Raw genomic sequence first — 26503 nt, 5'->3', positions numbered from 1 at the left:
ATATCCACCCCCTCCCCGACAATATCCACCCCTCCCTCAGCCCTGACAATATCCACCCCTCCCTCAGCCCCGACAATATCCACCCCTCCCTCAGCCCCGACAATATCCACACCCTCCCTCAGCCCCAACAATATCCATCCCCTCCCCGACAATATCCACCCCCTCCCTCAGTCCCGACTCTATCCACTCCCTCCCTCAGCTACGACAATATCCACCCCGTCCCTCAGCCCTGACAATATCCACCCCCTCCCTCTGCCCCGACAATATCCACCCCCTCCCTCTGCCCCGACAATATCCACCCCTCCCTCAGCCCCGACAATATCCACCCCCTCCCCGACAATATCCACCCCTCCCTCAGCCCTGACAATTTCCACCCATCCCTCAGCCCCGACAATATCCACCCCTCCCTCAGCCCCGACAATATCCACCCCCTCCCCGACAATATCCACCCCCTCTCTCAGACCCGACACTATCCACTCCCTCCCTCAGCTACGACAATATCCACCCCCTCCCTCAGCCCTGACAATATCCACCCCCTCCCTCAGCCCCGACAATATCCACCCCTCCCTCAGCCCTGACAATATCCACCCCCTCCCTCAGTCCCGACACTATCCACTCCCTCCCTCAGCCCCGACAATATCCAACCCCTCCCCGACAAATCCACCCCTCCCTTAGCCCTGACAATATCCACCCCTCCCTCAGCCCCGACAATATCCACCCCCTCCCTCAGCCCCGACAATATCCACCCCCTCCCCGACAATATCCACCCCCTCCCTCAGACCCGACACTATCCACTCCCTCCCTCAGCTACGACAATATCCACCCCCTTCCTCAGCCCTGACAATATCAACTCCCTCCCTCTGCCCCGACAATATCCACCCCTCCCTCAGCCCTGACAATATCCACCCCCTCCCTCAGCCCCAACAATATCCACCCCTCCCTCAGCCCTGACAATATCAACCCCCTCCCTCAGCCCCAACAATATCCACCCCCTCCCTCAGCCCCGACAATATCCACCCACTCCCTCAGACCCGACACTATCCACTCCCTCCCTCAGCCCCGACAATATCCACCCCCTCCCTCAGCCCCTACAATATCCACCCCCTCCCTCAGCCCTGACAATATCCACCCACTCCCTCAGCCCTGACAATATCCACCTCTCCCTCAGCCCTGACAATATCCACCCCGTCCCTCAGCCCCGACAATACCCACCCCTCCCTCAGCCCCGACAATATCCACCCCCTCCCTCAGCCCCGACAATATCCACCCCCTCCCCGACAATATCCACCCACTCACTCAGATCCGACACTATCCACTCCCTCCCTCAGCTACGACAAAATCCACCCCCTCCCTCAGCCCTGACAATTTCCACCCATCCCTCAGCCCCGACAATATCCACCCCTCCCTCAGCCCTGACAATATCCACCCCCTCCCTCAGCACCAACAATATCCACCCCTCCCTCAGCCCTGACAATATCCACCCCCTCCCTCAGCCCCAACAATATCCACCCCCTCCCTCAGCCCCGACAATATCCACCCACTCCCTCAGACCCGACACTATCCACTCCCTCCCTCAGCCCCGACAATATCCACCCCCTCCCTCAGCCCCTACAATATCTACCCGCTCCCTCAGCCTTGACAATATCCAACCCCTCCCTCAGCCCCGACAATATCCACCCCCTCCCTCAGCCCCAACAATATCCACCCGCTCCCTCAGCCCCGACAATATCCAACCCCTCCCTCAGCCCCGACAATATCCATCCCCTCCCTCAGCCCCGACAATATACACCCCCTCCCTCAGCTCTGACAAAATCCACCCCTCCCTCAGTCCCGACAATATCCACCCCCTCCCTCTGCCCCGACAATATCCACCCCTCCCTGAGCCCCGACAATATCCACCCCCTCCCTCTGCCCCGACAATATCCACCCCTTCCCTCTGCCCCGACAATATCCACCCCCTCCCTCAGCCCCGACAATTTCCACCCCCTCCCCGACAATACCACCCCCTCCCCGAGATCCGACATTATCCATTCCCTCCCTCAGCTACGACAAAATCCACCCCCTCCCTCAGCCCCAACAATATCCACCTCCTCCCTCAGCCCCGACAATATCCACCCCCTCCCCGACAATATCCACCCCCTCCCTCGGACCCGACAATATCCACCCCCTCCCTCAGCCCCGACAATATCCACCCCCTCCCTCAGCCCCAACAATATCTACCCGCTCCCTCAGCCTCGACAATATCCAACCCCTCCCTCAGCCCCGACAATATCCACCCCCTCCCTCAGCCTCGACAATATCCACCCGCTCCCTCAGCCCCGACAATATCCACCGCCTCCCTCAGCCCCGACAACATCCACTCCCTCCCTCAGCCCCGACCATATCTACCTGCTCCCTCAACCCTGATAATATCCACCCCCTCCCTCAGCCCCGACAATATCCACCCCTCCCTCAGCCCCGACAATATCCACCCCTCCTTCAGCCCCGACAATATCCACCCCTCCCGCAGACCCGACAATACCCGCCCCCTCCCTCAGCCCCGACAATATCCAACCCCTCCCTCAGCCCCGACAATATCCACCCCCTCCCCGACAATATCCACCCACTCCCTCAGCCCCGACAATATCCAACCCCTCCCTCAGCCCCGGCAATATCCACCCCCTCCCTCAGCCAATATCTTAAGTTATACAGGATTTTGTTCACATTTAGTGCAAATCCAGGCCTTTCAAAACTCCCACCAATACTGGCAGGCTCATGTAGGTGAGTGACGCAGGAGAAAATATAATGGCTTAAAAAAAAAATGCTGAGCGCGATCTAATGGATGACGGCTTCCCGACAGTAGTCCTGGTGAAGCAGTCGCCCCTATAAAACATTAATAGGTCCACTTAACAAGGACCAATCTAAAACAGGAATGGTGGGAGCGTGATAGTCAGTGGCGAGCAGGAGACGTGGCCAGCGGGGGGGTCAGTGACAACTGGGAGAGTTAGACACCAGGAGGGTCAGAAACGATTTGCGGCAAGCAGGATAGGTGCATGAATTGTACCCTTTATTTTATAATGCTTTTCCAAGTTCTTCCATCCAAAATGAATCCCTTCACGCTCTTTCTCCACCAATACTGCCAGTCCCGCTGAGTATTTCCAGTATTTTCTCTTTCTGTTTGAAATTATTAGTGATTGCAGTATTTTTGGTTTGTATTCAAGTTTTAAGATGTCAGCTGTGGCTCTGTGGTAGCACTCTTTCTTCTGAGTCAGAGGTTTGTGCTTTCAAGCCCTATTCCAAATACGTAAGCGTAATATCCAGGCTGATACTTCAATGCAGTACTGAAGGAGTCCCAGGTTACTTGGGTCAGAGGAAGCCTTTCAATTTTGAACTCTGAGAACATGCTTTGTACACCACAAACCTATAGAATCACTGAATGGTTGCAGCATGGAAGGAGGCCATTAGACCCATTTGCCCATAACTTCCTCAAGAGTGGCAATCACTGCAGACTGCCACTCCATAGCGACTTTCCTTCACTGGAATTCTGAAGATCCTGTCTCGCCCAACCTTCCTCACTCAGGCCAGGTGAGACAGGAGCAGCAAAGCAGCTCCTGGGCTCCAGCAGATAGGTGTAAAAGGAGCACAGCAAAAGAGGACATGCCCCCTTTTTTCACAGCACTAGCTGCCATAAAGCAGGCGAGTTTAAAGGGACGATTGAAATTTCAATGGTAAGTGAACAGGATGTGGGGGTTCAGACATCGGCAGTGGGGGGTGGTGGGCAGAATGTTATGCCAGGGAGGGTGGGGGGCTCAGGGTGATGTAGAGGATCCCTGGGGTGGCTGGAGTGGGGGTGATGTGGGGGTCCCCTGGAGGCTGGGTCGGGGGGTGGTGTGGGAGAGTTGGGGAGTCCCCTGAGGGTCGGGAGTGGGGAGTACAGTCCCCCCCCAGCAAAATGTGGTGCTGGGGAAGCAGGACGTTATGGATTGTGTCAGTGCAGGCTCTCTGCAAGAGAAACTCAGTTAATCCCAATCCCCTGCCTTTTCCCAGTGCCCTGGAATTTTTTTTCTCCAGATAATTATCCAATTTTCTCTTGAAAGCCACAATTAAATCTGCCTCCACTACACTCTCAGTTAGTGCATTTCAAAATCCTAACCACTCACTGCATAAAACGTTTTTCCTCATATCACCTTAGATTCTTTTGCCATGCACATTAAATTGGTACACTCTGCTTCTCGACTGTTTCACCAATGAGAATAATTTCTCCCAATCTCCTCTTTCCGGGTCCCACGTGGTTTGGAACACTTCCATCAAATCTCCTCTCAACCTTCTCTTCTCGAAGGAGGGCAGCTATAGACCCATCCCTGGATATGCTTTCGTGAAGCTTTTCTTTTTAAAAAAAAATATTTTATTGAAAGTTTTTGGCCAACCATCACAGTACATTGTGTATCCTTTACACAGTAATATAACAATATAAATAACAATGGCCAGTTTTATAAACAAGAAATAAATAATATATAAACAAAAACAAATACAAAACTAAATGGCAACTGCTTGTCCCAGATAAATATTCTCCAAAAATATGTTTTAACAGTCCAATATACAATTATCTATAACAACAACCTATACATATTATACTTATATATTAACATCCCTGAGAATCCCTCTGGTTCCTCCCCCCTCCCCCCCCCCCCCCCCCCCGGGCTGCTGCTGCTGTCTTCTTCTTTTCCATTCCCTCTATCTTTCTGCCCCCCCCCCCCCCCCGGGCTGCTGCTGCTGTCTTCTTCTTTTCCATTCCCTCTATCTTTCTGTGAGGTATTCGACGAACGGTTGCCACCGCCTGGTGAACCCTTGAGCCGATCCCCTTAGGACGAACTTAATCCGTTCCAGCTTTATAAACCCTGCCATGTCATTTATCCAGGTCTCCACACCCGGGGCTTGGCTTCCTTCCACATCAACAGTATCCTGCGCCGGGCTACTAGGGACGCAAAGGCCAAAACATCAGCCTCTCTCGCCTCCTGCACTCCCGGCTCTTCTGCAACCCCAAATATAGCCAACCCCCAGCTTGGTTCGACCCGGACCCCCACTACCTTCGAAAGCACCTTTGTCACCCCCACCCAAAACCCCTGTAATGCCGGACATGACCAGAACATGTGGGTGTGATTCGCTGGGCTTTTCGAGCATCTCGCACACCTATCCTCTACTCCAAAAAATTTGCTAAGCCGTGTTCCAGTCATATGCGCCCTGTGTAACACTTTAAATTGTATCAGGCTTAGCCTGGCACACGAGGACGATGAGTTTACCCTACTTAGGGCATCAGCCCGCAGCCCCTCCTCAATCTCCTCCCCCAGCTCTTCTTCCCATTTCCCTTTCAGCTCGTCTACCATAATCTCCCCCTCGTCTCTCATCTCCCTATATATGTCTGACACCTTACCGTCCCCCACCCATGTCTTTGAGATCACTCTGTCCTGCACCTCCTGCGTCGGGAATTCCCTCACCTGTTGCCTCGTAAAAGCCCTCAGTTGCATATACCGGAATGCATTCCCTTGGGGCAACCCATATTTTTCGATCAGCGCTCCCAGACTTGCAAACGTCCCATCTACAAACAGATCTCTCAATTGTGTTACTCCTGCTCTTTGCCATGTTCCAAATCCCCCATCCATTCTCCCCGGAGCAAACCTATGATTATTTCTTATCGGGGACCACACCGAGGCTCCCGTCTTTCCCCTATGCCGTCTCCATTGCCCCCAAATTTTCAGAGTAGCCACCACCACCGGGCTTGTGGTGTATTTCTTCGGTGAGAACGGCAACGGCGCCGTCACCATGGCTTGTAGGCAGGTCCCCCTACAGGACGCCTTCTCCAATCTCTTCCACGCCGCTCCCTCCTCTTCTCCCATCCACTTACATACCATTGAGATGTTGGCGGCCCAGTAGTACTCACTCAGGCTCGGTAGCGCCAGCCCCCCCCTATCCCTACTACGCTGCAAAAATCCCTTCCTCACTCTCGGGGTCTTCCCGGCCCACACAAAACTCATGATACTCTTCTCAATCCTTTTGAAAAAAGCCTTCGTGATCACCACCGGGAGGCACTGAAACACAAAGAGGAATCTCGGGAGGACCACCATTTTAACCGCTTGTACCCTCCCTGCCAATGACAGGGATACCATGTCCCATCTCTTGAAGTCCTCCTCCATCTGTTCCACCAACCGCGTTAAGTTTAACCTATGCAACGTACCCCAATTCTTGGCTATCTGGATCCCCAAGTAGCGAAAGTCCCTTGTTACCTTCTTCAACGGTAAGTCCTCTATTTCTCGGCTCTGCTCCCCTGGATGCACCACAAACAGCTCACTTTTCCCCATGTTCAGCTTATATCCTGAAAATTCTCCAAACTCCCCAAGTATCCGCATTATCTCTGGCATCCCCTCCGCCGGGTCCACCACATACACCAATAAATCGTCCGCGTAAAGAGATACCCGGTGTTCCTCTCCTCCCCTGAGTACTCCCCTCCACTTCCTGGAACCCCTCAATGCTATTGCCAGGGGCTCAATCGCCAGTGCAAACAATAATGGAGACAGAGGACATCCCTGCCTCGTCCCTCTATGGAGCCGAAAATACGCAGACCCCCGTCCATTCGTGACCACGCTCGCCATCGGGGCCCTATACAGCAGCTGTACCCATCTAATATACTCATCTCCAAAGCCAAATCCCCTCAACACCTCCCACAAATAATCCCACTCCACTCTATCAAATACTTTCTCGGCATCCATCGCCACCACTATCTCCACTTCCCCCTCTGGTGGGGGCATCATCATTACCCCTAGCAGCCTCCGTATATTCGTATTCAGCTGTCTCCCCTTCACAAACCCAGTTTGGTCCTCATGGACTACCCCCGGGACACAATCCTCTATCCTCATTGCCATTACCTTGGCCAGAATCTTAGTGTCTACATTTAGGAGGGAAATAGGTCTATAGGACCCGCATTGCAGCGGGTCTTTTTCCTTTTTTAGGAGAAGCGATATCGTTGCCTCCGACATAGTCGGGGGCAGCTGTCCCCTTTCCTTCGCCTCATTAAAGGTTCTCATCAGTATCGGGGCAAACAAGTCCACATATTTCCTATAAAATTCGACTGGAAATCCATCCGGTCCCGGAGCCTTCCCCGCCTGCATACTCCTAATTCCTTTCACTACTTCCTCTATCTCGATCTGTGCTCCCAGTCCCACCCTCTCCTGCTCCTCCACCTTAGGAAATTCCAGCCGGTCCAGGAAGCACATCATTCTCTCCTTCCCATCCGGGGGCCGAGCTTCGTATAATCTTTTATAGAATGCCTTGAACACTCCATTCACTCTCTCCGCTCCCCGCTCTATCTCTCCTTCCTCATCTCTCGCTCCCCCTATTTCCCTCGCTGCTCCCCTTTTCCTCAATTGATGGGCCAGCAACCTGCTCGCCTTCTCCCCATACTCATACTGTACACCCTGTGCCTTCCTCCACTGTGCTTCTGCAGTACCCGTTGTCAGCAAGTCAAATTCTACGTGTAACCTTTGCCTTTCCCTGTACAGTCCCTCCTCCGGTGCCTCCGCATATTGCCTGTCCACCCTCAGAAGTTCTTGCAACAACCGCTCCCGTTCCCTACTCTCCTGCTTTCCTTTATGTGCCCTTATTGATATCAGCTCCCCTCTAACCACTGCCTTCAGCGCCTCCCAGACCACTCCCACCTGGACCTCCCCGTTATCATTGAGTTCCAAGTATTTTTCAATGCACCCCCTCACCCTTAGACACACCCCTTCATCTGCCATTAGTCCCATGTCCATTCTCCAGGGTGGACGCCCTTCTGTTTCCTCCCCTATCTCCAAGTCTACCCAATGTGTAGCGTGATCCAAAATGGCTATAGCCGTATACTCCGTCCCCCTCACCTTCGGGATCAACGCCCTTCCCAAAACAAAAAAGTCGATTTGCGAATAAACTTTGTGGACATAAGAGAAAAACGAAAACTCCTTACTCCTAGGTCTACTAAATCTCCACAGGTCTACTCCTCCCATCTGCTCCATAAAATCTTTAAGCACCTTGGCTACAGCCGGCCTCCTTCCAGTCCTGGATCTCGACCTGTCCAGCCCTGGCTCCAGCACCGTATTAAAATCTCCCCCCATTACCAACTTTCCCACCTCTAGGTCCGGGATGCGTCCTAGCATGCGCCTCATAAAATTGGCATCATCCCAGTTCGGGGCATATACGTTTACCAAGACCACCGCCTCCCCCTGTAATTTGCCACTCACCATCACGTATCTGCCCCCGCTATCCGCCACTATGGTCTTTGCCTCAAACATAACCCGCTTCCCCACTAGTATAGCCACCCCCCTGTTTTTCGCATCTAGCCCCGAATGAAACACCTGCCCCACCCATCCTTTGCGTAGTCTAACCTGGTCTATAAGTTTCAAGTGCGTCTCTTGTAACATAAGAAACTTAAGGCAGACGTGGTTAAGGTGTGCGAGTACTCGTGCCCTCTTTATCGGCCCGTTCAGCCCTCTCACGTGATCAACCGGGTTGGGGGGCTTTTTACCCCCCCCCCCCTTGTCGATTAGCCATCCTCTTTTTCCAGCTACTCACCCGGTTCCCACGCAGCTGTGTCCCCCCCAGGCGGTGCCCCCCCGCCCACCCCACCCCATTCCGGCTCCCCCCTCTCCCCAGCAGCAGCAACCCAGTAGCTCCTCCCTCCCACCCCCCCCGCTAGATCCCCCACTAGCGTAGTTACACCCCCCATGTTGCTCCCAGAAGTCAGCAAACTCTGGCCGACCTCGGCTTCCCCCCGTGACCTCGGCTCGCACCATGCGACGCCCCCTCCTTCCTGCTTCCCTATTCCCGCCATGATTATCATAGCGCGGGAACAAAGCCCGCGCTTCGCTTTTGGCCCCGCCCCCCCATGGCCAACGCCCTATCTCCTCCACCTCCCTTCCTCCCTCCACCACCACCTGTGGAAGAGAGAAAAGTTACCGCATCGCAGGATTAATAACATAAAACTCATCTTTCCCCCTCTTTTTCCCCCCCTCTTCGCCCCCCATACTCGCCCCACCACTTTGTTTCAAACGTTCTTTTTTAATAATCCGCTTATTCCAGTTTTTCTTCCACAATAAAAGTCCACGCCTCATCTGCCGTCTCAAAGTAATGGTGCCTCCCTTGATATGTGACCCACAGTCTTGCCGGTTGCAGCATTCCAAATTTTATCTTCTTTTTGTGAAGCGCCGCCTTGGCCCGATTAAAGCTCGCCCTCCTTCTCGCCACCTCCGCACTCCAGTCTTGATATACACGGATCACCGCGTTCTCCCACCTACTGCTCCGAGTTTTCTTTGCCCATCTAAGGACCATCTCTTTGTCCTTAAAACGGAGGAATCTCACCACTATGGCTCTAGGAATTTCTCCTGCTCTCGGTCCTCGCGCCATCACTCGGTATGCTCCCTCCACCTCCAGCGGACCCACCGGGGCCTCCGCTCCCATTAACGAGTGCAGCATCGTGCTCACATATGCCCCGACGTCTGCTCCTTCTGCACCTTCAGGAAGACCAAGAATCCTTAAATTATTCCTCCTCGCGTTATTCTCCAGCACCTCCAGTCTTTCCACACATCGTTTATGGTGTGCCTCGTGCATCTCCGTCTTCACCACCAGGCCCTGTATATCGTCCTCGTTCTCGGCAGCCTTTGCCTTCACGACCCGAAGCTCCCGCTCCTGGGTCTTTTGCTCATCCTTTAGCCCTTCGATCGCCTGTAATATCGGGGCCAACAGCTCCTTCTTCATTTCCTTTTTAAGTTCTTCCACGCAACATTTCAAAAACCCTTGTTGTTCAGGGCCCCATGTTAAACTGCCACCTTCCGTCGCCATCTTGGTTCTTGCTTGCCTTCCTTGCCGCTGCTCCAAAGGATCCACTGCAATCTGGCCACTTCCCTCTCCTTTTTCCATCCGTTTCCAGGGGGGATTCCCTTCAGGTTTACCGCACAGTGCTTCTAGCCACTAAAATTGCCGTTGGGGCTCTTATTAAGAGCCCAAAAGTCCGTTCCACTGGGAGCTGCCGAAACGTGCGACTTAGCTGGTCATCGCCGCACCCGGAAGTCTTCGTGAAGCTTTTCTGCATCCTCTCTAATGCCTTCACATCCTTCTTAAAGTGTGGCGCCAGTACCTCAGCTGAGGCCAATGTTTTATAAGATAACCTTTCAGGTCTACGGTCTTTTATCAGAATTGGGAAAGTTAGAAAGATAGCAGGTTTTGTTCAAGTGAGAGGGTGTGGGGCGAGGAGGGGAAACAAAAGGGAAGATCAGTGATAGGTTGGAGGTTAGGTGAGAATTAATGCATTAATGGTGCAAGGCCAGAGAGGGTGGTAATGATACAAGCAAAGACACAAAAGATGTATCTGGAGGAAGTGCGAATGGTAGGATCCTGAAAAGCCACCATCCGAAAGCCCAGGTGGCACAGCCAGCTGGCAGAGACAGTGCCAGGTTAGCATTGCCAAGGTGCCAAGCTGGCATTTTCTGCGCACACTATTGGGCCCGGGTCACCCATTGTAGTTGTTGGGGGGTGCGGGGGAGGTGGGGGGTTGGGGGACACTCCCAAGCTGCGTTCGGGCTGGGGGGAGGTCAGGGATTTGTTTTGTGGGCCTTGGAGATCAGGATGCCATCTCTCGCTACAACGGGCTGTTCTGACAAGCCGAGCTCCCCGTTGTAAAAATACGGGGCAATGTGCAGCCTCGGCCGTGTGTTCTCCATTTAGGCCCTTATTCAACACAAATACCATTGAATAACCATGGGCGGGATTCTCCACTGGCAGGACTCTCCGTTTTGCGGCGCCTGGGGCTTCCCGACGGTGTGGGACTGCCCCACAATGGGAAACTACATTGACCGGCCAGCATAACAGAGAATCCTGCCGGCGGGTCGGGGCAGAAATGTGGCGGGGCGGAGAATCCAGCCCCATGTGTTTCTCGGCACTGAGTGCCAGGAAATACATGGCTAAACGTGCTTGCTAGGGCCAAGCTGAGGCTTTATAATGTACAGATTAGATCACACTTCAACACAACAAGTATATATATTGACAAGGCCACAGAGAAGAATTGTAAAGGGGAGATGCTTTACGGCAAAATTAGAGAAAACAACTCTCATGATGATCAAATGAGGAGTTTTATTGATTTATATTTGTATTAAATGGCATATGGAAATTACATTTAAGGTCCATCACTCCAAAAACAAGAGGACAGGTTTCAGGTCTGATTCCTCTGCTTTAGTTCTATCCCAGAAATCTGAACTTTGTGAACTTCATGTCTATACAACCTGGCATTGTGATTCCCTATGAAAGCCTCTTATCTAAGATGCGCTGTTGCTCAGGATACCAGCCCAGTGGCAAATGCAGATTTGTTGCAAGCATTCGCAAAAGGGACCTGGTGCACAATCAATTACTCTCAAGACAAGGTGAGTCATAACTAATAGGCTTTACTCAGCTAGAACTGTACCCAGCAGCTTCGATACAGAAAGTGAAGGCTGCTGGGACGGCATTGGTTCTTATACCCCGCCTCTCAGGGCGGAGCTATGTACATTAGCCAATGGTAGACTCCTAGGTCTAGCCAATGGTCATCCACCTCTCAGGTACTGCAATACCTGGTATTACCACAGGACCTAGACAGGTAAATTGTTTAATAAGCACCATGAGGTTGCAAAGCCTATGAGATTGCTTGCAATTTATTCTTGGGATCTAAGTGTTGTTACCAAAGTCACCATTTATTGCTCATCCTTTGTTGTCCTCGACAAGGGGGTGCTTGGCCTTTGTGAACCTTTGCAATGTATTTAGTAACAATATTTCCACAACGCCTTTGAGTAGAGAATTCTAAGATTTTGAATGAACAATGATATAGACACAGGCCCAGTAAAATTAAAGGAATGAGATGGTAGGGTTATATCCACTTTATTTTTCTCCAGCCTCACCTGTGGAATTACCAACGGTTGCTGAAACAAAGGGCTACCCCAAAAAACCTGGTAACGTGGCTTGCGCCAAACCCCTTTGATGGCTGAATCTCTCCTGTGGTATACCAAAAGCCGAATCAAGGCAGATTATTATTTGAGGCTGGTGAAATAAATTGTTACCTCCCCTCTCTGGTGACTGTCAAAAGACTACGGGCTGGATTCTCTGCACCCCGACGCCGAAATTGTGGACGGAGCAGGGACGGAGAATCCAGTTTAACGCAGAAATCGGGACCCGCGCCGGTTTGCCGATTCTCTGGGCACTGGAAAGCGGCGTCACCGGGGAGTACGCAGCGCCATCTGGGGCCTTTGCCAGAGGCCCGCTCTGACATTCTCCGCCCTGGACTGGCTGAAGCCCAACGGCGTGGATCTAGCCTGGTCCAGCCGGTCGGGATACTCGTGTGGCGACTGCGGACTCAGTCCGCGGCTGCCCTGGTCGGGGATGGGTGTATCGGAGGCCAGGGGGGCCCTTATAAGAACAAAGAACAAAGCAATGTACAGCACAGGAACAGGCCCTTCGGCCCTCCAAGCCCGTGCCGACCATGCCGCCCGACTAAACTACAATCTTCTACACTTCCTGGGTCCATATCCCTCTATTCCCATCCTATTCATGTATTTGTCAAGATGCCCCTTAAATGTCACTATCGTGTCTGCTTCCACCAGCTCCTTCGGTAGCGAGTTCCAGGCACCCACTACCCTCTGCGTAAAAAACTTGCCTCGTACATCTACTCTAAACCTTGCCCCTCTCACCTTAAACCTATGCCCCATAGTAATTGACCCCTCTACCCTGGGGAAAAGCCTCTGACTATCCACTCTGTCTATGCCCCTCATAATTTTGTATACCTCTATCAGGTCGCCCCTCAACCTCCTTCGTTCCAGTGAGAACAAACCGAGTTTATTCAATCGCTCCTCATAGCTTATGCCCTCCATACCAGGCAACATTCTGGTAAATCTCTTCTGCACCCTCTCTAAAGCCTCCACATCCTTCTGGTAGTGTGGCGACCAGAATTGAACACTATACTCCAAGTGTGGCCTAACTAAGGTTCTATATAGCTGCAACATGACTTGCCAATTCTTATACTCAATGCCCCGGCCAATGAAGGCAAGCATGCCGTATGCCTTCTTGACTACCTTCTCCACCTGTGTTGCCCCTTTCAATGACCTGTGGACCTGTACTCCTAGATCTCTTTGACTTTCAATACTCTTGAGGGTTCTACCATTCACTGTATGGTCTGGTTACCTACCCAACACCTGTGTTGGTGTGGTTGTCTACTCTGCACCCACTACCCTCTGCGTAAAAAACTTGCCTCGTACATCTCCTCTAAACCTTGCCCCTCTCACCTTAAACCTATGCCCCCTAGTAATTGACCCCTCTACCCCGGGGAAAAGCCTCTGATTATCCACTCTGTCGATGCCCCTCATAATTTTGTAGACCTCTATCAGGTCGCCCCTCAACCTCCTTCGTTCCAGTGAGAACAAACCGAGTTTATTCAACCGCTCCGGCTGCCGGGGAATGTTTGTGCGGGGGTTGAGGGTCGGGCGCGTGGCCGATCGGGAGGTCTCCTTTGTGGGTCTACCTCCGCGGTACGAGTCCGCCATGGAGCATGGTGGGGCTGCTGGAAGCCGCTGCTGTACTCATGCGTGACCTCTGACCTGGAAGTGCGGGGGTCCGTATCTGCAACAAAAGCTGTGAGATTTACTCCGGGTCACTGCTAGCCCCCTGTAGGGCTGGGAATTCGTGCCCCTTTACTCCAGAATTTTCAGGAGTAAAACTCCACCTTTTTGACGCTGGTATGGGGATGTAGCCCCAAAATCGGAGAATCCAGCCCTACTTTTTCTGACCTAGCTCAGGAAATCTGAACCTTTTGGAACAGTAGCAGGTGGACTGCATTAGCTCCAAGGGAAAATTGAGCCCCTTCTTTTTATCTTAACTCTCTTCTCCTCCTTCACAACTAAATTTGTAGTCATGTCACAAAGTTCTTTCCAATTCCATTCAGCTTAATTTTAGCGATTGATTTTCTGTCAAAGCTCAGCATCATTAATCATCAATTAGCTCATAAAAAAAACACAAAACAAGTGGTGGCCACGTTTTGGCTTGGTATGATGTGGATAAAGATATACTCCAAGGATTATGTTGGCAATTTATTTTGGAAGATATGGGCACAAAAGGAAAGTAAAGCTATTATATTTGCTGATATTAACAAATCAGGGGCATTATTTTAAAAATTACATAAAACAAGTTCCTGGAGTGAAACCTTTATAGAGGCAAAATTATTTTCGTCCAGGCTTGTCTTCTTCAGAGAGAACCTATTTTGATGGACCTTTGAAACAAACAGTTGTATGTTCTGTTCATCCCGAGTGTGGGGCAGATTTGATGTCTTTTTCTATCTGTCAATTTTATATATTTGGACGTATTAATATTAGTGTTGTGATACAAATCGAAGATAACAAGATAAAGAAAAGCTTGGCCACATACACGCATACTTTACAACTAAATGCCCAATGACTATGGACCTGATTATGAGTAACACTGCTGTGTTTCGATTTCTAAGTTGCAATAATGATGTTGTGCATATGAATTGAAATTCATTTTTAAAGCTGGTAACATTATCAAAGTAACAGATTAAATAGGCTACTTGCTACCAAAAAGGTAGTATTTGAATGCAATTGCACTTTGCGAAGCTTGAACTACTTCAAGGTTGGAAGCCAAAAATAGAAGTAAACATCACAAACCTCTGCACTAAATAATCAAATGAAAAAATCAGTGAGACCGCATGTTAGCCAATATAAATAATCTGGATTTTAATGCAATTATCAGCCATGGGCCACATGCTGATTATCCATGACATTCTACAACTAGCTGGGTTAATAACCAGTGAGAATGCTGCAATATAATGGGCCGGATTTTCGCTGAGTTGAGGGGACTCCTGACCCATTTAAAAATGGTGGTCCATTCCCAATTCCAGGATTCCCAACCACATTTCTGAGGTTTGGGATTTTTGGTGCTGTTTGGGATTTCAGGCTGGTTCAGTCCATAAGCCTGCTTCCTTCAGGGATAGGCTTAGAAAGGTACCAGTTTTCCACAATGCGCATGGAGGCGGACCAGTGTTTCAAAACGGCATAGTTCATTATACCTCAAGAGGTCTTGTGAACCATAATCTGTACGAGGGATCCTTTCGAGGGGTAAATTCAAAGGTCTTCCTAATGCACCCCATGCCAAGATTTACCCCTCCACCCACCACCTATGGCCTATCATGCCCCCATGCCAATCCATGGCACCCATTCACTCTGCATAGAAGCAATGAACTTCATAGTAACAGTAGATTACATCATTATGTATTCTTGGCTGAGAGCTCAGAAATTCAGTAGCTTGTCAAAACAACCGATCCCTAGAGAAAACATTACTTGATTGACAGCTCTGGGGCGTCATTCTCCGCCGGCGGGAGTCTCCGTTTTGCCGGCGCCCGGGGGTTTCCCGACGGCTTGGGGCTGCCCCACAATGGGAAACCCCATTGACCGACCGGTGTAACGGAGCATCCCGCCGGCGGGTCGGGGCAGAAATGTGGCGGGGCGGGATGGAGAATTTCGCTCCTGGTTCTTTGATCTATGCTGTCAATTTCACAATGTTTATTTAAGCAAGGTAAGGCTGTTTCAAATGATTGTAGTTTATACTATTGGTATTTTAAAGTGCCTGGACGATTGACACTTTTATTGGGCTGTTTTTAATAAAGCTTGCGGAATTCTATGACCACCCCGCCAGGTCGGAGAATCCCCGGAAGGCGGCATGAATCCTGCCCCGCCGCTCTGACGCCGGCTGCCATATTCTCCGGCGCCGGATTTCGGGCAGGAGCAGGGTTTACGCCACGCCGGTCAGGGGGCGTGGCAGCGCCCCCCCCCCCCGGCAATTCTCTGGGCCCCGATGGGCCGAGCGGCCATCAGTTCCTGGCCAGTCCCGCCGGCGTGAAATGGACATGGTCTCACATGGCGGGACTTGGCTGGTAGGCCATCTCGTGGAGTCCTCGGGGGGTGCGGGGGGATCTGGATCTGGGGCGTGCCCCCAAGGTGCCCTGGCCCGCGATCGGGACCCACCGCGGGCCTGTACCGTGCGGGCACTCCTTCCTTCCGTGCCGGCTTCTGTAGGGTTCCGCAATGGGCGACGCGGAGAAGAACCCCCCGCGCACGTGCAGGAACACGCCAGTCGGTCTGCACATGCACGGAACCACGCAGGCGGGTCTGCGCATGCGCCAACTCGCGCCAGCCCTCCGCATAGTCCGGTTGGCCCGACGCCGGAGTGGTTCGCACCATTCTTGGCGCCCAGCTTTTTAAAGAAATTGTAACGTTATTAATGAATGACTTTTTATAAGCTTTGTTTAAAGATATCCTACTGTCATTGTAGCGTTCATTGCTTCTATTCAGTGTATGGTGGACAAATGGGAATGCCATAGTTTGGCATGGAGGTATGAGGAGGCATAGGGGTTGTTTGAGGGTCATACCTATGCATGGGAGCATGAGGAGTCATAGGGGTTGTCTGGCAACATACTTTGGCATAAGGGGCATAAAGGATCTTAGTAGCTTAGTTTGGAGGGCACAGATTGGCATTGGGGGGCATGAGAGGCTGTAGGGGGATGGGGGAATGAGGAGGCATGGATGGACACGGAGATGCCTGGGGGTTAAGGGACTATTTTTTTATAACTAGGGAAACGTCCCACAGCACCGAGGCGGCTCTTGTATACAGCCCATGTTCGCACTTGGCAGTGATTGCCTCCAAACTTTCCAAACTTAGTGTCCAAAAAGGTTGGGTTACAGGGATGGGTTGAAAGTGTGGGCTTAAGGGGTGCTCTTTCCAGCGGCCGGTGCAGACTCAATGGGCTGAATGGCCTCCTTCTGCACTGTAAATTCTATGATTCTATGATAAAAATGATACTCAATATACAATGCACACTTAAGATTGTGCACAGCACTACAATGATTACATTTCTGATTATTTGATCGAGAATTCTAACTTTTTCTTAGATATGCACGTGGTGTAATATAAGCATTTCATGCAAAGTAGTAAATCTGAATGTACTGGTTGTAGTCAATTTTCATGTTCCGTTTCGCTGGTATGGTCATAAAGAATATAGCTTACGTTCTGCCTTTAAGTGCTTTGGCCCGCTTTTCTTCGTCAAAAGCTGCAGGTAACAGTGAAGAATTCATTGTCTCAGGACTAAGGGGATCCTTCAAATTACTTCGAAAGGAGCAGCCTGGTTCCAGAGTCTAGAAAATAATTGTTGCTTAATGAGCCATTCTTAATACAAAGCAAGCAAAAATTGTATACATTGATAAAGCATATGTTGCAAACCCATAATTGGTCACTGCCCATCAAATTATTCCACTGATGCTTTTATAAACTTATTTTCAGAACAAAGTGCTCAAACACACAAATTTCCAAGACGTTGTTGGCGTAATTCTAGTTTGCAACCAGTACAGGGATCTTAGCATTTTTAAAGGACAATTAACATAACCCTTTATTCATTGTCACATCATCACTAACTTGATCATTCTTTTGCCATATTTATCATCGGCAACGAGGTCAAATAGCAAATTTGTTCAAAGAATTAAAGACGGTAAAATAATGATCACTTGAAAATAGGAAGCACCGTAATCACTAAGTAACTGCAATACAAGCGTAGCCTATTTGTACACGCAACCACACTCCTGCCCTCCTCCTCCCTCTTTTGTAATGCAGGAATTGAAACAAGAACTGCCTAATAGAATCATAGAATCCCTATAGTGCAGAAGGAGGCCATTTGGTCCATCGAATCTGCCCTGACACTCCAAAAGACCACCTTACTCAAGCCCAAGTCTCCTCCCTATCCCCATAAATCCAACTAACCTTTTGGACACTAAGGGGCAATTTCGCATTGGCAATCCAGCTAACCTGCGCATCTTTGGACACTGGGAGGAAACTGGAGCATCCGGAGGAAACCCACGCAGGCACGAGGAGAATGTGCAAACTCCACACAGACAGTCACCAAATGGGCAGTCTTTTCTGAGGGGCTGATTTAGCACAGTGGGCTAAATAGTTGGCTTCCAATGCAGAACAATGCCAGCAGCGCGGGTTCAATTCCCGTACCTGCCTTCCCGAACAGGCGTCGGAATCTGGCGACTAGGGGCTTTTCAGAGTAACTTCATTGAAGCCTACTTGTGCAATAGTGATTATTATTATCATAGACCAGGAATGCAATAAATTAAGAAGTATCTTTACGATGCATTCAGGTTTTTTAAAATCAGTTTTAATACATCAAGAAATAACAACAGAAATTAGTTTTGCCGTTGTTATGTGAGAGTTATACTGTTAAGGACAAGATGATCTTTCAGAACATATGGGTTTAGAATTACCTCCAAGGCCTGAATCCTACAATGAGTTTTGAAAGTCCACAAATTAAGTTAGGATACATTCCGTAATGGCAGAGTTCATTGTCTAACCAAGGATAGTCTGGAGAACTTGTAATAAATCTGCGATGACACTTGTGCTATTGGCAACATATCCAGAATCCAGATTTCAATGGAGAAAGGAAATTTTCAAGCTGAAACTGTTTCCCGTCAACTGAGGAACATTTTGTCACTATTAACTGAGACCCGAGCTTTGCAGGCCAAGTACATCTCTAATGGTTGTATAATTGTGGCCAGACCCGACTTTAAACAAGCACATTTCTGATGGACACGGTTATATTTCTGGCACAGCGAAGGGGGGTACAAGTTCTGCAAGTTGTACAAAGAGAACATAGGACAATTTGCATCAATGAAAAGTTAGAAATAACAACAATTAATTAATAAAGAGACCTTCTGCCCATCCCAAAGTTGCCAAATATGCAAACAATTGTGGCTGTCCAAAACTCTGCAGTGGCTGTCTAGGTGCCGTAAGTGTTAAGGCATGACAGCAATGAGATCTCTGAATGCTACATCCTGAGTAAGAAGAGTGCCTATTAGCTTTGACTATCCCTGAAGTAGAGAGCAATTGTACCCTCTAACATTCCAGACACTCATGCTCATCAAATTAATTGGCCATCGGGCGGTCACATAATGTGAGCGCAGGAGCAGCTGTGTTTTCACAAGCTCTGGCTCCACTCGTCTTATAATCCTTTATTTTATTCAAATGCACATTCCATCATTATTGTTTTTTGACATATATGTCTTGCGCTACACCCCTGAACGATCCTAGTCAGAGTTTGGTGAAGAGTCAAGTTGAATGAGAGAGAATCCTTGTTTGACTGGGGTGGTCGGAGGTGGCTGGGGTGGGGCCAGTTTGCAGTGGGGGTTTTCCTGGTGAGCGGGCCTACGCCTTGGCTGTACGCATCGGGTTGATGACCACCATTGCGATTGATCTCCTGGATGATGATCTTGGCTTGGTGGTGCAAGTTATTGATGCTCACTTCGATGAATTGCAAAGTGTCCATGAGAGAAGGTTCGACAGAGCACGTTGTCTTCAGTCTCCGAGGCCTGGGGTTGGGTGGAGGCCCCGACCACTGGTCTTATGCTGTCTTGCCCACAATGCTTGTCATGAGGGATTTGAGGTGCCTCGCCTTGTCGAGTCTCCCCCCAACCCCGGCCAGGGCCTGGGTTACTGGCCGCCTGGGCATTGGGGCGGTGGCTTGGTGGAGGCGAAGACACTTTATTCGATTAAACTCTTGAGACATCCTGCGTATTGTTCAACAATCCTGTCGTGGCTTTGGTCTTTCCAAGCGCCATAGATGGTGTTATTATCCTGTAGTTCATCAATAATCTCGGACTTTATTCCCTTGTGATTATGCTGTTGATTTCAGGTTGTTGTCTTTTATCCTAACAAGGGTATATCATGTTTGAGCACGAGGGCGAGGGTAATTTATTGTTTTAGTAAAAACCATATTGAATCGGTAAAGTGGTATATGGTTTGCACAGTCCTATCGTGTTTTTGTACTGTAATCTTTACATCCAGGAGAAGGGAGTGCAGTTTAGACACCCCTTACGTCATTTCTAGAGATGAGTGGAGTCACGTTGGAGCGATGGATGGCTAGTTGGTGTGGTGGTGGGTGGCAGGGTTAGATTAGTCCTCACTTGGATTGAGGATTGAGTTTAAAAAAAAAATTTTAAATGCATTTTATTCAAATTTGTATCAAAGTAGGTTACAGCAAATAAACACCCTGGGAAACAGTCTTCCCAACAATCAACTATACAGTTTGTACAGATTTTTCTCCATTTTCACCCCCCCCCTCCCCATCACCCAACCCCCACCCCCCTGCGATGAACAGCTCCTCAAACACGGTCACAAACATCCCCCACCTTTTCTCAAACTCCCCTGCTGAGCTCCTTAACTCATACTTTATCTTCTCTAACCACAGGAAGTCATACAGATCACCCAACCATGCTGCAACCCCCGGTGGCGATGCCGGCTGCCACTCCAGCAAAATGTGTCGCCGTGCAATCAGCGAGGCGAAGGCCAAGACATCGGTCTTCCTCCTCTCTATGAGCTCCGGCTTCTCTGAAACCCCAAATATCGCCACCAAAGGGTCCGGGTCCACTCCTTCCTCCACTATCCTGGCTAAGACTGCGAACACTCCCACCCAGAATCTTCCCAATTTTTCACAACCCCAAAACATGTGCGCGTGATTCACTGGCCCCCAGCCACACCTCTCACACTCATCTGCTACCCCTTGAAAGAACCCACTCATTCTCACCCGAGTCATATGCACCCTGTGCACCACCTTAAACTGTATCAGGCTCGTCCTTGCACAAGAGGAGGTCCCGTTTACCCTTCACAGTGCCTCACTCCACACTCCCCAATTGATCTCCATTCCCAACTCCGCTTCCCATTTCTCCTTGATCTCCACTACCCGCTCGCCTCCCTGCTCCCCCAACCACTTATATATATCCCCAATTCGTCCCTCCCCTTCCACATCCGGAAGCAGCAGTCGCTCCAGCAGGGTGTATCCCGGCAATCTAGGGAACCCCTTCCAGACCTTTTGTGCAAAGTCCCTAATCTGTAGTTATCTGAACTCACTACCCCTCGGCAGCTCTACCCTAGCTCCTCCAGACTGGTGAACCCTTCCTCAAAATACAAATCCCTCGCCTTGACCAGCCCCACTTCCCTCCACCTCCTGTATACACTATCCATCCCTCCCGGTTCAAACCCATGATTCTCGCACAGCGGCGTTAGCACCGACATCCCTTCCACCCTTAAATGCCTCCTCAGCTGATTCCATATCTTCACCGTGGACTGCACCTCTGGGCTCCCTGAATACCTGCTCTGAGCCATTGGCAATGCTGCCATCATTATAGCCCTCAAACTAGACCCCTTACAAGATTCCTCCTCCAACCTAACCCACTCCACCCCTTCTCCTTCCCACCACCGCCGCACCTTGTCCACATTCGCCGTCCAATAATAATGAAACAAGTTTGGCAACGCCAACCCCCCCCCCTGCTGTCGGATTGAGCTAATTGTATTGGGTTTTCATTTTGCTATTTTTTTTGTTGTTGTTTCAACTTTAAGAATCCATACTTGTCTCCTTTGAAGGCCTGGGCAGATCATGTATCCTGGAGAGGACCGGGTTCCTTCTTATATTATTTGTGGTTAATGTTATTGAGGTAAGGAGAAATGAGTGGTGGTACATGCCTGAGTGTGGTTAGTATATCCCCGTTTGATTTGTTGAAGTGAGAGTCTGGATGGTATGTCTTTGCATTGTTGGAGCCTTCTTCAATTTGGGATAGGCCAGATGGGGGAGCTAAGTGCCCTCCTCCACGTGGACTTGTACATTCGTTTCCTGAATGTCCTCCTTGTTTTGATTGCGTCTTCCAAGGGGAGGCAATGCTGCGCTGTCCCCAAATATCCTTGCAAGGGCGTACAGTGCTAGTCTGTGTCTAATTTCTTGGGTTTACTCAGGCATTCCTCCCTTGGAGGGTGGGCGGGGTGGTTTCTTCTCTTTATCGAGGTGAATAGCGTGTTGTTATAAGCCCTCATTTGGTCAATGGGATGGTGCACTGCCCTGGGTGTGGTTAGTTAGGTGTAGGGCCGGTTGGATGGTGGGTTCTGGTGTGTACTGGGGGTCTTGGGGGTATTGACTCCTTTGTCTCACAGTGTGCTGGACTAGGCCACGTCCAGTGCTGTGTTTGATATCTTGTATCCCTCTTATGCTTGGGTTGCCGCTTCTCAAAGGAACTTATTAGGGACATCCCGAAAGGCTGTGTTTTCTGATATGCTTGAATATCCTTGGTTTATTGATTCCTAAGTGCATGAGGGGTGTAGGGTTGAGCAAGGTGCTGTACTGTAGTTGATATCCTGTCCCCCCCCACCCCCCCCCCATTATGGTTGGGACATTCCCTTAGAGGAACGGGCAGCTTTTTATCTTCTTCATCCTTGGGGGTGGGTGTGTGCTGGAGAAATATGGACTTATGGTTGTATCTTGGTCCTCTTTTATCCTGAGACTTTTTGCTGCTGGTAGAACAAAGAACAAGGAACTAAGGGAACCCTTAGCCTCGGAGCAGGGAAGTCCGCATGGCAGCAAGGAACCAAGGACGGACGGTCCCACAGATTTCCCAGCACAGACCCAGGCGCTGATGGAGAAAATAATGGATTTCATCAACGATGAAGGAAGACCTCATGGCGGCTGTGGGGGCGGCAGTTGAGGCCTCGATGCCCTCATGAAGGAGGCCATGAGCAAAATGGAGCGGAGGCTTGAGGCCCAAGAGGCAATGACGCGGGACCTCGAGAAAGCCGCCACAGACCAGGGGAATCGGATCACAGCCCTCGAAGCCGAGGTGGAGAGGTTGGTCAAGACACAAAAGGGCTGAAGGAGAAAATTGATGACCAGGAGAACCGACCATGTCGGCAAAACTTGTGGATCGTGGGGCTGCCAGAAAGCACGAAGGGGAGGGACCCCTTGGAGTATGTGGTAGTGCAGCATCTGCTTGGTTTAATTGTTTAGATGACCCCAAGGCGGGTGAATCAGATGCTTTGTGCCTTTTGCACAGTGTTGTTCACAAGGGGAATTTTTCAAAGTACCTGAAAATTGCCTTGTGGATTGCACCGCCGGGGCTGGCGGGAATTGCACTGATTTTCTCACCGAAAATGACGCTTGAAATTTTGGGGGACAATTCCGCCCACTGTTTCAAAACATGCTTTGTGTGATATTCTTTATTCATCACCTCAAAATGCTCCTGTCACCAGTAGTTCAGCCTATTATTTTGCAACTCTGAAAAATTCTCTACATGCAGAAGGCAAGATTTGAAGAGTAAGAAGTGTACACATCCTGGTCCATGGATTCAGTTCAAATGGATAATACAGAAATTCTATCCACCCTGCTGTCCAGTGACAGCACTAAACCTTCAAAGGAACGAGTGTTATTACTGTTTCAACTTTAAAGCTGCAAACTACATTTGTAACTTGTGGTTTCATTACATGCTGAGTAAGAGGGAGCATCACTCAGCAGATCTGTAATCTAAAGCAACTAAACTTAAAATACAGTGACTATCAACTAGATAAAACAAATTCCACTCCTGTTGCAGAAGTGTTTCTGTTCAAGTGTAACATATTGTCTCATATCGATTCATGGTAATCAAATTGTAAAGTCACATTGATGAAAATATTGCACTTATTTATTATCCTTCGTGACCTCAGGTTGTCCCAATGACATGCATAATCACTGTTGTGGAGAAAATACATCAGCCAATTTGCATGGCCCATGATCCAACCAACAAGATAATTGAGCAGAAAATAAATTTCATCAATATTGGCCGAAGGACAAATGTTCACCAGGAAATTAGCAATTTCCCTGCTCTTCTTCAAATAGTGCAATGAGATATTTTGGGCATGATCGAACGGCCTTGTCGCGATCGACTGGTTAGGCGACCAGTTAAATCTTGCGAGAGGAAGTGAGGTAAGTGCTCGGTGTGGCGTTCCCCCCAAAAACTCAAAGACACGTTTGATAGCGGGGTTGTTCTCGGTGCTGCAGGCTCCAAGAAACACCCCGTTCTTCGCGGTCAAAATGGACCCACGTCTTTTTTTCTGTTAAATTGTGCCCTTTTGTGTCCATCTGAGTGAGCAGACATGGCCTCAGTTCAATGTCCCTTCCAAACGAGGGAACCACAGCAATAGTGTACTGAAGTGTCAGCCCCGGGTCACGTGCTTCTCCAAAGTGTGGTTTGAACTGTGATTTTCTGTCTCTGAGGCAAAAATGCTACCATTGAGCTGTCACCTATGTAGTGAACAATATTCCTGGAATTTAGAACAATTTTGTGTGGCCAAGGATAAGTACTTGAAAGGTGCACTAAAATTCCAAATGTTTGTTTTTCTAGAAACTCGCTAACTTACCAGTTTACTTTTAACCAGCTTTTCGATTGCATTGACAAGATCCGCAGCACTGGGAATTTCAGAAGCACTCTGACGGGCAGTATGCAAAGAGGACTGCAGGATTAGAAAGGACGGGGGCATTACCAAAAGTGAGAGCAGGAAAAAGGGAAAAGGAAAATAACAAGCAATTAGTAATGCCACTAAGAGGGAAAAGGGTAAAGTAGGGCACACAATTAAGGTAAAAATTAGCTTAGGGTGAGAGCAAAGCACAATCATAAGCCTCAACATTTTTTGATAAACATAGGCTGAGCAATTCATAAACAGGCGTACAAGGTCTTTGCACATTGAGATAGCTTTTCAGATTACTGCGTGTGTGTAGATCTGGGGCTCAACAGCTGCACTTGATCCATGTCACCAGTTTTCGGGCACAGCTTGTAAGAAACACACAGAGTGTTGTTGTTTTTGAGGATTGTTACTCTTAGTGCTCATCTTTTAAAACTAACTCGAAACCTGGACATTCAACCTCCATGTCGGAGCAAAACTTTTTCTCCTCGATGATTCAGTGTTTTTTGAAATGCTAACGCATGGACCTTTGTACATAGGGGTTTTGTTTTATGATTTCCAGTTTTTCTACACTTTACCTTACAGATTGGCTGCCTGTTAGCTCAGTTGCCGCGTTTGATTCAAAATAACACTAATAACGTTCAATTCCCATTCTGGCTGAGATAGACATGGGTCCTGCCTCCTCACCTGCCCATGCTTAACATAGAGTGATGTCCCTCAAGCTATATAAGCAATTGTCTCTCTCTATTACAGAGAGATGCCCAAGGTTGCTCGTGGATTATGACCCTAATTACCTAACTATTCACGTTGTAGGGTAATGAGTGGATTGTAAACAGGTGCAACCTACCTAACAACTGTGATGGTGTCGTTACCTACCCAAAATCTGTGATTGTGTGGTTACCTACCCAACATCTGTGATGGTGTGGTTACCTACCCAACACTGGTGCCGGTGTGGTTACCAACCCAATGCCTATGACAGTGAGGTAACCTACCCAACACCTGTCACAGTACGGTAACCTACCCAACACCTGTGTTGGTGTGGTTATCTACTCTGCACCTGTGACGGTGTGGTAACATACCCAACACAGTCCCCGTCTGGTTACCTACCCAACACCTGTATTGATGTGGTTGTCTACTCTGCACCTGTGACGGTGTGGTAACATACCCAACACAGTGCCGGTCTGGTTACCTACCCAACACCTGTGTTGGTGTGGTTGTCTACTCTGCACCTGAGACGGTGTGGTAACATACCCAACACAGTGCCGGTCTGGTTAGCTACCCAACACCTGTGTTGGTGTGGTTGTCTACTCTGCACCTGTGACGGTGTGGTAACATACCCAACACCTGTGCCTGTGTGGTTACCTACTCAACATTTGCGCTGGTGTGGTTACCTACCCAATACCTGCACCGGGTGTGTGGTTAGGTACCCAGTACCTGTGCCGGTGTGGTTACCTACCCAACATCTGCGCTGGTGTGGTTACCTACCCAATACCTGCACCGGGTGTGTGGTTAGGTACCCAGTACCTGTGCCGGTGTGGTTACCTACCCAACATCTGCGCCGGTGTGGTTACCAAACCACATGTGCCGGTATGATTACCTACTCAACACCTGTGCCGGTGTGGTAACATACCTAATACCTGTGCTGGAGTGGTTACCTACTCAACATCTGCGCTGGTGTGGTTATCTACCCAACCCCTTCGGCGGTGTGGTTATCTACCCTACACCTGTGCTGGTGTGGTTACCTACTCAACACCTGTGCTGGTGTGGTTACCTACCCAACACCTGCTGCGGTGTGGTTACCTACCCTACACCTGTGCCGGTGTGATTACCAACCCAACCCTGTGCTGGTGTGGTTACCTACTCAACACCTGTGCCGGTGTAGTTACCTACCCAACACCTGTGCCGGTGCGATTACCTACCCAACACCTGTGCTGGTGTAGTTACCTACCCTACACCTGTGCCGGTGTGATTACCTACCCCACACCTGTGCTGGTGTAGTTACCTACCCAACACCTGTGCCGTTGTGATTACGTACCCAACACCTGTGCCGGTGTGATTACCTACCCAACACCTGTGCCGGTGTGATTACCTACCCAACACCTATGCTGGTGTAGTTACCTACCCAATTCTAGCCATCCTATGGCTAGAAATTAAATTCCAGATGAAAGAATAT

The 26503-nt window shown here is 49.7% G+C and overlaps 1 protein-coding gene across 4 annotated transcripts in view; it reads right to left on the bottom strand.

Moving 5' to 3' along the window:
* Positions 1 to 26503, bottom strand: part of kalrna (kalirin RhoGEF kinase a) — a 1210365-nt gene that overhangs the window by 171648 nt on the left and 1012214 nt on the right. For 3 of the 4 annotated variants that reach the window (XM_072475613.1, XM_072475615.1, XM_072475633.1), the window contains 2 exons: positions 24289 to 24381; positions 17092 to 17219 (listed from right to left, as the gene is read on the bottom strand). In XM_072475613.1, the coding sequence (XP_072331714.1) occupies positions 17092 to 17219; positions 24289 to 24381 (221 nt within the window). The remainder of the gene's footprint in view (positions 1 to 17091; positions 17220 to 24288; positions 24382 to 26503) is intronic. The other variant, XM_072475625.1, reaches the window with a different exon arrangement.

This window comes from Scyliorhinus torazame, chromosome 2, assembly GCF_047496885.1.
Source record: "Scyliorhinus torazame isolate Kashiwa2021f chromosome 2, sScyTor2.1, whole genome shotgun sequence".
In the NCBI taxonomy this organism is placed as follows: domain Eukaryota; kingdom Metazoa; phylum Chordata; class Chondrichthyes; order Carcharhiniformes; family Scyliorhinidae; genus Scyliorhinus; species Scyliorhinus torazame.
This window is presented reverse-complemented; position numbering and strand designations above follow the sequence as displayed.